Source organism: Mobula birostris, chromosome 2 (assembly GCF_030028105.1).
Source record: "Mobula birostris isolate sMobBir1 chromosome 2, sMobBir1.hap1, whole genome shotgun sequence".
In the NCBI taxonomy this organism is placed as follows: domain Eukaryota; kingdom Metazoa; phylum Chordata; class Chondrichthyes; order Myliobatiformes; family Myliobatidae; genus Mobula; species Mobula birostris.
The window spans coordinates 52,380,929-52,393,859 of record NC_092371.1 but is presented as its reverse complement, the minus strand read 5'-3'; the positions used below and the strand labels follow the sequence as shown (position 1 = coordinate 52,393,859).

Below are 12,931 nucleotides of genomic sequence, written 5' to 3'. Positions count from 1 at the left end.
GATTGTAAGATCAACGTTCTGGAGCCTGAGTGACGTGCTGTGTGGAAAGAGGTTGGACTTTGGGCTGCGTTGTAGAATTTGGAAATGCTACGTCTGGAGCAGTCTGTTGTATGGAGTCAAATCGTGGACCTTGTGCAAGGAAGTGTAATGACGACTGGAAGCATTTGAAATGTGATGTTTAAGGAGAATGCAGAAAATTAGATGGGCGATGAAGGTCAGTAATATGGAAGTGTTGAAGAGAGCGAGGAGAGAAAAGGAGTTGCTGAAGAATGTGCAGAAAAGGAAGCTGGAATATGCTGGGCACTTGTTAAGAAGTGGTGGACTGCAGAAATTGTTATTGGAAGGGATGATAGAAGGAAAGAGGGAAAGAGGAAGGCAGCGAACCACTTGATACGATAATGTGAGGCAATGGATTGGGTTGAGTTATGCTGAGGCCAGAAAAAGAGCACAAGATCGAAGAAGATGGAGGGGCATAGCTGCCAACCACGGATTTGGGATGGCACCCACTGACTGACAGACTGCAAAATTAATTCTATTGGATAAAGTTGACTTGTTGGGTTGGAAATTTCCTTTGAATATCATTCAAATTTTTCACTTTGGGGGAGGAGGAAAGATAGAATTGACAACATGAAAGCTTTCTTAAGTTACTGAAAAAGCAATCTATTCATATATTTATTGCACCTTGCCTTGGGTATCCTTTTGTAAATATCAGCAAGTTGTTTGCATTAACAGTCATAGAATCTTATAGCATAAAATGATTCATTGAGTTAATAACATTCATGCCTACCTTATTGCCTGTCTCCACTAATTTCATTTGCTTGGATTACATTTGTATTCTTCTATGCTTCACCTATTCAAGAGTCTTTCTAAATGCTTCTTAAATGTAGTGATTGTATCTGATTCCACCACCTTGTTTAGTGTTCCACATTTTAATAAGTCAGTGGAAAAAGAACTTCTCTTCAATCCTTTTAAAATTCTTTCCTCTCATCTTAAACTTGTGCCCTCTTATTTTTGATACCCTTACAATGTGAAAAGAATACTGACTATCTGCCCCATCCATGCCTTGAACTTAATTATTTCTGCCTCAGGCAATCAACTGCTACTGGCAAGCGATAAACACTGAGGCACACAAAGAAATGCAAAGGACTAAATGATGCTAAACCTTAAAAGACCCAGATCCATTCTTATATTGTCCTAATGGCTGTATAATACAATAATGGAGTTGATGACTAATCATGAGAATGAATATCTATCAATTGGTTGCAAGCATGTTAAGACAAATCCACGAAGATGGCAAGCTTTCAGAATCATAGAATTAAAGTAGCCCACTCCTTTTGAGCGCACACAGCCCAGAATCCTAATGATGAGTATGAAAAGAAGATGGATTGGTTGCTCTGAATTTGGAGTAGACATTGGATTCATCAGGAATTTATCTGTGCTCTATTCCATTTTGTTAACTGGAATAAAATATCCCCCAAATTTGTGATATGTAAAGCATTTCTGCATCATTCTAACTAACCTCATATCTGTCCAGTAATACAAACTGAGAATAATGTTCCAGAGTGTTAGAATATACTAATTTTTTAAAAAAAACCTGGATGAGACTGAGTGCTTAGTAACTTTGAAGAAGCATCTTTTTTTTCAATAGTTTAATTTCATTTTATTTTGACACTGCTTTATATTTAGAGTTTGGATTGCCATTTGTTAACTCTCTGTATGTAGATTGAACCGTGTGTATTGCATGGCAGATAAGAGATTTATTTGATATGAAGGTAGTTACCTTAAATTATAACTGCTTCTGGTATCTGTAGGTGGAATTTTTTAATGTTACAGAGCACACGTTCTCCAGCAGGCACTGTAAAAATTCACAATGTTAGAACATGTTGAAATCATTTAGAATTTTAAATTATCAGTACAAGTATGCAGAGTTGGATTGTTTCCCACCTTTGCCTACTCAAATACAGGATGTTATGCTAATTGAATTTGGAATTACAGGGCCATCAAATAAGGCTGGTCTTTTATATACTTTTTTTTAGTTCTGGTTTCTAGTGATTGTACATGTGAAATTTCATTGTTATTATTACAGGAAATCAAATTTTTGTCCAGTTTTGTCTTAAAAACTTATAAGTAGCTTGAGTTAAAAGTATCTTAAGAAAATGGCAGTCTTTGAGGAAGAGCAGAATTATTTTTCATGTTGTCTTCATTTTCTGTTCTAGGTTTGCTTTGAATGTGGAGCTTTCAATCCACAATGGGTCAGTGTGACTTATGGGATATGGATTTGCCTTGAGTGCTCAGGAAAGCATAGAGGTCTTGGAGTCCATCTCAGGTACATTGCAACAAAATAAAAACCAACTGTAAAATAGAAATGAGAGTAAAACAAATAAGGGTAAAACAGCCAATAAAGTAAAAATGCTGGAGCATATGTAGCCTCTCTTGTCACTAAATAGAAATTAGATGTTGGCTTAAACATGAGAAATACTGTAGATGCTGGAAATCCAGAGCAACACAGAAATGTTGGAGTAACTCAGCAGGTCAGGTAACACAAATGTTTTTGGCTGAGGCCCTTCATCAGGACTGGAAAGGAAGTAGGGGAGAAGTCAGAATGAGAAGGTGTGGGGAGAGGAAAAAGCAAAAACTGGTAGGTGATAGGTATAACCAGGTAAGAGGGAAGGTTGGAAGTGTGGGGGAGGGGTAAGTGAGAAGCTGGGAGGTGAGGGGTGGAAAAGTTTAAGGGTAGAAGAAGAGGAATCTGATAGGAGAGGAGAGTGGGCTGAAGGAGAAGGGGCACTAGAGGGAGGTGATGAGCAGTTGAGGAGAAAATAAAAGGTAAGAGGGGAGCCAGAATGTGGAACACAAAAAGAGAGAAGGGGGTCTGGGGAGAAATTATAGGGAGAGAGAGAAATCAATGTTCATGCTAACACGAGGAATTCTGCAGATGCTGAAAATTCAAGCAACACACATCAAAGTTGCTGGTGACGCAGCAGGCCAGGCAGCATCTCTAGGCAATGTTCATGCTGTCAGGTTGGACACTACCCAGATGGAATTTGAAGTTTTGCTCCTCCAGCTTGAGAGTGGCCTCATCATGGCCGTAGAGTGGCATGTCGAAATGGGAATGGGAAATCAAATTAAAGTAGGTGGTCATTGTGAAATCTCACATGTTGTGGTGCATGGAAGTTTGTGAAATGAAGGAGATTTGGGTGAGGGCAGCAACACTGGTAGAGCAAGGGAAATTCCGTCCTTTGATGAAGGAGGACATCTCTGATATTGGCTTGAGTTGATTTTTCATTTAAGTTCCCAACCAATATTGTAGCCCTAAACCTGTTGGAAAAATGAAGCCCAGCTTTTGTACAACTGACAATCTCAGATGTTTTTCTTGACAGAGTGGTAGATATCATTTTGCGTTAATTGTCCTTTGTGAAGCTTAACATATCTGGAAAGGTTCCTGTCGGATGAAGATTCCTATATCAAAACCCACTTTGATAAGATTCTTTAAAAATGAATGATCAGTATCTCTGTTAAGTATTTATGCATGGCACTAAAGCACCAAAACATACTGATAGTTAATACAGTATTAAGAATATGTTATTACTTATAAATATTTGGTTTAGTAAAGGTGGTTTTTCTACTTGCAGTAAACAGATTTTCCTAGCCAATAAACCGTTGATCTACAATACAGTGAAAATTAACTATTTTCTACCATCTTGTAGCTTTGTACGGTCTGTCACTATGGATAAGTGGAAGGATTTAGAGTTGGAAAAAATGAAGGTTGGAGGTAATGCAAAATTCCACCAATTTCTGGAATCACAAGATTATGATCCATGTTGGTCGCTACAAGAGAAATACAATAGTCGTGCTGCGGCTTTGTTCAGAGACAAGGTACCAAGGTCATTGAATTAATGTGGATTAAATGCAATTTACTTGGACCTTAATTATGAAGTGTTTTTGATCAAGTAAATTTCATTGGGTTAGCTACAACCCACAGACATTAAATGTACAACCTTAAGGAAAATGTTGACTTTATTATCACATCATCGCTTTCAAATATATAACATCCTATTGATTTCTAATTGAATCCTCATCCTCATGCTAGTTTCCACTTGTTGCAAAATACTTAATATAGGGTGTTTCTGAAGTGTTCAAGTCTGTGTACGTGGTCTTTTTTTATGTTAAATTTTAAAATAGCTTCTTTGTTATTTTATACTGGGGAATGCTTCTTTGTTATGTTAAATGCTGAGAAAGTCTCTAGCTAGACAGTTGCTTGGGTTACTACAGATAGCAGGGTGCTATTAGCCAATGGGTGGTCATGTATCATTTTGTTTTTGGATGATAATGCTGTATCATATGACTGGGAACGGGGTTTTTGGCGGGGAGTCGGAGGAGAGACGGGGAGGACGGCAGACGTGTGGAAAGGGTCCGGTTGATCACTTCGGGTGGTCCCGAGCCGTGAGTCGACAGGATTCAGGTGGTTGTCAGGAATCGATTGAGCTCCAATGGTTGCGCGCGAAGAACTTGGACTTCGATAAGTCTTGGCGCCTTTTTTCATTACTTCCTTTTCTGTATCGAATTTATATCAATGTCATAGAATTAGTAATATCTATAAAATGTACTTGGTAAAACGTACTGTGTGTGCTGGCTGATGATTGATGTTTGGGATTGATTCGGGCGGCAACCGACTCCGTGGGAAGCGTTGAGGCAGGTGCTGGGTGGGATTTCCCCTAAACATATACGAGCCAATATAATTGAGCATTACATCTGTAAAAGAGTAAGTTTGTTATTACTCTTCTCTTGAGATACATTTGATATCTCAAATTGAATGCCTAGTTGCCATACAACAAGTGATTTATAATATCTTTAGTGGGTAATTATGATGTTTCTCATCCCCCTATATTTGTACTAAAATATGTTTAAAAGCATAAATTGTCCTTCATTATATTTGTTCATTGTTAATGATGATTGTCAGTAACAAATTTTTGTATATTGTTATCCATTGGTTCATTGCATAGATGCATGTGAATGAATTGTTTGCTTGCTGTGTGGTACTTTCAAAAAATTAAAACTTGTTCAGCTTAAGGTCTTTAATGTGGGCTTAGTTTAGTCTGTAAATCTGAATATTTGTCTCTAAATTCCATTCTTAGGCTCAGCAAACTCCTGTTCCTTGAATGTTGGTGATTGTTTCAGATAAATGTTCAGGTTCCCTTGACTCTGTTTGAAATGATATAATTATCATTGTTTGTCAGATATTATTTGAGATATGTGTTTAAGTGCTGTGGAAGTACTTTTTATTCTCGGAAAGTTGCAGGATTAATCAGTCCAGAATTGTCACGAGCCATCTATTGCTCTAATTAGGACTAGTGTAATTTCTTTTCAACTAAACTAAACAAAGTAATTTTTCATTTATTTGTATTAACTTAAGTAAACAATCTTTAGTATGCTCAATCAGAGAGTTTGTACATTTAAGGGTGATTAATGTTAAGCAAAAATAGGACCTTTTACTGCTGCTCTCTACAGGAGATTTGTGTTTTCGTGATTCTATATATATCTTAATGGTACATATATCTTACCGGGAAGATTCCTGCTTACTATTAGCAAAAGCTTATCTATTTCAGGATGGCTCCTCCAGTGAGTTTTCCTTTAGGATTCTTTAGAGGCATATTAACAGCCAAGATGTGCCATTAATATTGTGCATCTTTTATTGATGATAGTTTTAGAGTTGGAAACTAATCGACAATTTGAGCCCAGATGAGCAACCCCTAGTCTCCCCTATTAATAGTTACCATCAAACAGTGGATCATTTGGGAATCATCATTCCAAACACTGATAATACTAACCCATCCTCAATTGATTAAATACCATAGGAAAACTGTCTGGGAGAAATTTTAAAATGCAGTTTTTCTGCATTATCTTGTATACTTTCTGATACCTCATGCAAATTGTGAAGCTTGGGGGTTCAGCATATATTTTCATCTTGTTTCTTGGCAACCATCTTAACAGAATAGTTTCTACATCATTAACAATGAACACATTCATATTAGTGTGTTTCTTTAAAAAAAAATCTGAGTTTTGTTTGTTATGAAATTACAAGTTTAAATAAAATGACAAGCTGACCCATCTGGCAGTCTGACGGACAACACAATATTCACTTATTTTTCTTGTTGATTTTCAGATTGCTGCCCTGGCTGAAGGTAGAGAATGGTCTATTGAAACATCAGAAGCTCGGAATTGGACTCCGCCACAACCAAAAGCATCTGTTTCTTCAGCACATCGGTATTTAGTCCTCACTCTTATTAATGTGTCACAGTTGTATATAATGTTTAGTAAAAACTTGATAAGATTAAACAGGCTTCAATAAAATGGTTAACCTTTGTGTTCACCAAGTTATGTACCATGAAGACAAGATACTTACTAAGAGTGGAGATGTTTTGATGCAAAAATTTTAAAAAACACATAAAAGGCAGTGCCATAGTAAAAAGAAATTTAAAAAAATAATCATTTGCTTGTAAAGTTCTTCAAGTACTGTCTGTGGACCTTGATCTTTGATCTTGGTAGTAGACTGAACATAATAAGCCAGTTCTATTGTGCAATATTCAGCTGTTGAACCTTGATAGTTCCGGATTCTTTTTGTTGTTTTTATTGGAGTCTTTAGTTTATGGGCTTAGCTCACCAGTAACCTCAAAACTATGGTCAAGTTTCTGAATTCCGTCCAGTGGTCTGAAATCATTGCCCCAGGAGTTCAGTTTCCACCAGAGGACCTGGAGAATTAAACAAAGGTTTCTTGAAATGGAAACTGTTCACACCCTTGAAGGCAAGCTCCAGAAGAAACCCTGTAACCTAAAGAACAGCAAAAGCAGGTCCTCCAACTTCCTGACCGCCATGACAAGTGGCAACGTGGATAGTGTTTCTGTCTTAAATCTCTAGTGACCCAGGTTTGATCCTAACCTCCAGTGCTCACTGTGTGGAATTTGCACTTTCTCCCTGTGACCATATGTGTTTTCTCCTGTGTGCTACTGTTCTCCATGTCCCAAAGTTGTGCTAGTTGGTAAGTTAACAATAACTGTAAAATTATCCCTTGTGTAGTTGGGTGGTTGGAGAATTAGGTGAAATTGATCAGTAGGTGAAAGAAGAGGCTACATAAAAGTAAGCGGCAGAATGGTTTTGCTGCTGCTCTGAGATCTGGCATAGAGGTGATAGGCTGAATGGCCTTCTATGTTGTAATGGAATTTATAATTTCCCAAGTACTGACAAAGCTGTTGATGACCTGAGTACCAAAGATTGTACCCTGCTGAGATCCGAGGGCAAAACTGTACCTTCACTGCTGTCCCAAAAATATTTTTTTAAGAGCATTGTTCGTTGGGTCATGGGCTATTTACAGCTGGCACCTCAGCACAGCAAGATTGTCTCCTTCAATCTGCCAAATGTGTGTTGAAAGATTTGTGAACCAATACCAGCATCTTTTTCTTGGCTGGCATATTTATTATCGAGTCATTAATAAGTCAGCTCCATTTCATAGGCTATGATATTTGTATGTCTTATCAGACCACCTGCACCCCCTCCCCCACAAGCAGGTACACTGTTACGTTAATAGCATTAAAACAATAATTCAATGATGCATTGAAAACCTCCACAGAAGATCCACAGACTTGGTAATTTCTGGCTCATGATCACTCAAATTGGAGGAGCAGCTTTTGGGGTGGCATTGGGGACCTCAAGCCCATGCACCAGAAACATTCAAATCCAGAGTAAATGATGGAATGAGTGCAAACAAATCCAGAGTAAATGATGGAATGAGTGCAAATTGGCTCCCAAATTGCACATATACTCAATCAGGCACTTTCTGTAGTTTTCATATTGGATTGATCAGTTACCTACTACTCACAAAATCAGAATGGAAGAACTGCCAAATAAGAAGAATGATTTTATGATTGCATCCTTGTCACCATCTAGGAACTGAAATTACCCCCTTCTACCTCTCCATTTCTTTCTCTTTATCTTTAAAATGCTACTTGACACTCTTTATCCAATCATTTTTGTCATCTCCCTGCTATCTTGTTATGTGGATCGGTATCAAATTTTGTTTTATCATGTTCCCGTGAGGCACCTGGGACATCTTGGTTTATCAGTGCTCTTTTCATTGTTAATATGGCCCAAGCAAGCCTGGCAATAAATGGCTAAGTTGATTATGCACCATAAAATATCATCAGTTTCCATGGACTTAAGTGAATAAAGATGACAGACTGAGAACTGAATTGTTGACAGAGGCAATTGGCAGTAAAGAAGAAATCTATTTAAAAGTGTAAAACAAATGCAGAAGATTGTGCAGATATTGGAATGTTAATTGGAGATTTTATTTGGCTGTTGAGATTAGGATTTTGTTACAAACAGATAAAAGGCTAGTGCTTTGACTTCAATATGGTGGGTAATGCAAGACTGGAAATGGAGAGAGTAATTGTAAGTAATTCATCTATTGAATGGAAGAAATGCAGCCTTTTCACTTTGTAGGAAGTTAATGAAGGAAATATGGGATGATCTTTGAACATGTGTAAAAGGTTGAATAATGAAGGAATGGGGAATTAGTGGGGGGAAACTTGCGATTCTGAATAGTAAAATTTAAAAAGGTATTTCCAGATGAAGAATATATGTAAGGACAGACTAGATATTTTAATAACTGATTTTTAGCGGTATTTCTTTGTGCAGAATGATTAGCAGGTGATTTATCTGATGGGCTGGGAGAGATAGAAATTAGATTTTGTTTAGGAGGCAGTTAGACATTTTCACTGGGAATTTACAGTAATTGATTATTTTGGAATCATGAGTCTGATTAGACTATTGACCTCTTGCCTTTACTTATCTTTATGATATGAAGGTGAAACAGCTCAAGGTTATTGGATATATTTTAGGACTGATAAGTTGGATGTTTTTCAGCACAGAATAATGTGATCTTTCTCACGAGGAAAATAAAGTTTGTAATTTATTACTATTAGCGCAATAGTCTATCAAACATTAATATGAAAAGGAAATATTTGGAGTCGTAAAAAAAAAACAATAGGACATTGTAGCATAACCAGAATGAACATGAAAGGAAAAAAAATCTATGGATACTAAGGATATCTCCATTTACCTCTACAACTCAGTAGTTAATTATTGTGGTTTAAGAGAGCTGAACTTGAAGATCTTGTGAGACTTTTAATATAGCGTTGGACTTTCAGCATGAGAGTGGTATTAATTACCTTTGTCAAAAAGTTGCAGCTGCAAATTTCACCTTTAGAGAACTTGTGTTTCTGTAATGTAATCAAAAAAGTTGAGAATAATTATGAATATTAGATTCGGTGAATGCTAATTGCAAACTGTGCTCTAAATTTGGGTTGAAGATTCTATTTATTTTAGCAAGCATTCAGTTTTCTGGAAGTTGTATGTAATAGTTGATTGTTGTTCTGTCTCTTAATTGAATCTGATCAGGTGTTCTCTTGAAGGTAAACTCTGAGCTTTCCAGCTCAGATAAGGCTGATCCGATGAGATTATTGGAAGCTATATTTCCAGTGATCAGCTCCTTGGGGCCTCTCTAGTTCAGTAGTAAAAGGGAGAGTGAATAGCTTTTTTTTTAGAAGAAGCAGTGTTTTTATTGCTCAGATTTGATGTATTGGTATTTTATGTAAATTGTACACATGCATGTGTCACTGGGTGCCACAGTAGAATAGCAGTTAGTGCAATGCTATTACAGGTCAGGGCATTCCTAAGTTTAGAGTTAATTTGTCTGTAAGGAGACTGGATGTCTTCCCTGTAGGATGCATCTGTTTTCCCTGGTTGCATTGGTTATCTCCCTCAGTCCAAAGACATACTGGAGAGATTAATTGACCATTGGAAATTTTCCAGTGATTAGGTTAGCGTTAATAGGTTTTGTCAAGAGTTGCTGAAGTGGTGTGGCTTGAAGGGCTGGAAGGTCTATTCCGCATTATATTGCTTAATAAATAAAATCTCAGAATAGGTGACATAGGATTGGAAGATGTAGAATCCTTGTGGGTAGTGCTAAAGTGCATCGCCTCTGATCTGGGCCGACATTTACGTGCCAGGCAGCAACTAATTAATTAGCTTGTTTATTTTGGCTTTTTTCTTAAAGATGTGCTGGGTGCGTTCCGGCTACTGCTGCACCGCTGCATTCTTCGCGGCAATGTATCGGTCCACAGCCCGGAGGTTGGGGACCACTGGTGTAATGAACCAGATTTGATTACGGAGCTTAAGGTAAAGGAACCCTTGGGAGGCAGTGATCATAACATAACAGAATTCACCCTGTTGTTTGAGAGGGAGATGATTAAAATCAGATGTATAAGTATTACAGTGCAGTAAAGGGAATTAAAGGCATGAGAGAGCTGGCCGAAGTTGATTGGAAGGGGACATTAGAAGGGATGTCGGCAAGGCAGCAATGGCTGGAGTTTCTGAGGAAAATTCAGAAGGCCCAGGATAGATACATCCCAAAGATGACATATTCTAAAGGGAGGATGAGGCAACTATGGCTGACAAAGTCAAAGACAGCATAAAAGCAGAAGAGAGTTCATAAATTACATCAAAAATTAGTGGGAAGTTAGAGGATTGGGAATTTTTTAAGAGCTAATAGAAGGCAACTAAAAAAACAATAAGAGAAGAGATGAATTATGAGGTCAGCTAGCCAATAATATAAAAGAGGATAACAAAAATTGATTTTTTTTTAGATAAAAAAAAGAGAAAAAGTGAAGCAAGAGCAGATATCTTGTCCATTGATAAATGATGCTGGACAGCCAGTAATGGGGTCAAAGAAATGGCGGACTAATTTAATACACATTTTGCAAAGGTCTGAAGGTAGATAAGTCACCTCGACCAGATGGACTATACCCCAGGGTTCTGAATGCGGTAGCTAAAAGAAATTGCAGAGATATTAGTAGTGATCTTTCAAGAATCACTAGATTCTGCTATGGTTCCAGAGAACTGGAAAATTGCAAATCTCATTCCACTCTTTAAGAAAGGAAAGAGGCAGAAGAAAGGAAATTTATAGGCCAGTTAGCCTGACTTCAGTGGTTGGAAGATGTTGGAGTCCATTATTAAGGATGAGGTTTTGGAGTACTTGAAGGCACATGATAAAATCCAAAGTCAGCATGGTTTCCTTGAGGGAAAACATTGCCGGAAAGTATTTTGGGATTCTTAAGGAAATAACAGGCAGGGCAGACAATCGATGGATGTTGTGAATCTGGATTTTCAGAAAGCCTTTGACAAGGTGCTGCACATGAGGCTGCTAAACATGGATAGAAGATTGACTGACTGGCAGGAGGCCACAAGTGGGAATAAAGGGGGCCTATTCTGGCTGGCTCTTGGTAACTAGTGGTCTTCTGCAGGGGTCGATATTGGGACTGCTTCTTTTCATGATAAATGTCAATGATTTAGATTACAGAATTGATTTCTTTGCGGCAAAGTTTGCAAATGATACAAAGGTGGTTGGAGGAAGGGAGTCTGCAGAAGGACGTATAAATTGGGAGAATATGCAAAGAAGTGACAGATGGAATATAGTGTAGGGAAGTGTATGATCATGCACTTTGGAAGGCTTAAAGGTGTGAACTATTATGGAAGTGGGAAGAAAATTAAAAAATCAGAGGGGTAAAAGGACTTGGGAGTCCTTGTGCACGATTCCTTGAAGGTTAACTTGCAGGTTGAGTCGGTGGTAAGGAAAGCAAATTGAATATTAGCATTCATTTCAAGAGGACTAGAATATAAGAATGTGTAAGTAATGCTGAGACTTTATAAGGCTTTGGTCAGATCCATTGGAGTAATATGATCAGTTTTGGGATGCACTTCTAAGAAAAGATATGCTGGCATTGGAGAGGGTCCAGAGGAGGTTCACGAGAATGATTACAGAAAAGAAAATGTTAAGATATGCGGAGCATTTGATGGCTCTGGGCGTGCAAGTGCTGGAGTTTAGAAGAATGAGGGGAGATTTCATTGAAACCTATCGAATATTGAAAGGACTGGATAGAATGGATGTGGAGAGGATATTTCCTATAGTGGGTGAGTCTGGGACCAGAGGGCACAGTCCCAGAATACAAGGACATCCATTTAGAACAAAGATGAGGAGGATTTTCTTTAGCCAGATGATAGTGAATCTGTGGAATTCGTTGCCACGGATGGCTGTGGAGCCCAAGTTGTTGTGTATATTTAAAGTGGAGGTTGATAGTTTCTTGATTAGTGAGGGAATCAAAGGTTACAGGTTGAGAGGGATAATAAATCAACCATGATGGAATGGCAAAGCAGACTCGATTGGCTTAATTCCACTCCTATGTCTGATGATTTTATAAGAAATAGGCAGTTAAATTATGACCATTATTAAGTATTATAATTTAAGTATCTTTGATACTTATACACACACACACACACACACATCAAATGAAGAAGTTCTCAGAAGAGCCCAAGCAGTTCGATCACTCATACCAACAATAAGAGAAAGACAATTCAGATTCCAAGGACTCATCATGTGGAAAGATGAACTAGAAAAACTCATACTCTCTGGAAAGATTGAGGGGAGTAAACCTAGAGGAAGATCTCGGCTTATGTACATCAAAAGCATAGCCAGGTGGCTACACATCGAGAAAATGGAAGTCATCTAAAAATCGAAGGATAAATCTATATGAAAAGCTATGGTCACCAAAGTCCACATCGGATATGGTACTTAGACAGACAGACATCTTTGATGATGTAACTTAAGGAAGCCAGCCTCAACTGAAAGTATAATCTGAGAAATCTTTACTGCAGGCATAGATTTTTATCTCTGCTATTACTAAAAGTACATATGAATATTTCTATTTTTTTGTTTTTAACTATAGTTTTGGAGCTAAGCAAACCTCTACATTATCATCTGATAAAATGTTTGAGGAATGGCTGAATGATGATAATTCTTACCAAAGGTAAAATGATGCAC

At 37.7% G+C, this 12,931-nt stretch overlaps 1 protein-coding gene across 4 annotated transcripts in view; it reads left to right on the top strand.

Moving 5' to 3' along the window:
* Positions 1-12,931, top strand: part of arfgap1 (ADP-ribosylation factor GTPase activating protein 1) — a 47,833-nt gene that overhangs the window by 22,367 nt on the left and 12,535 nt on the right. For all 4 annotated transcript variants that reach the window (XM_072240914.1, XM_072240913.1, XM_072240912.1 and 1 more), the window contains exons 3-6: positions 2,217-2,326; positions 3,708-3,876; positions 6,164-6,264; positions 12,837-12,917. In XM_072240914.1, the coding sequence (XP_072097015.1) occupies positions 2,217-2,326; positions 3,708-3,876; positions 6,164-6,264; positions 12,837-12,917 (461 nt within the window). The remainder of the gene's footprint in view (positions 1-2,216; positions 2,327-3,707; positions 3,877-6,163; positions 6,265-12,836; positions 12,918-12,931) is intronic.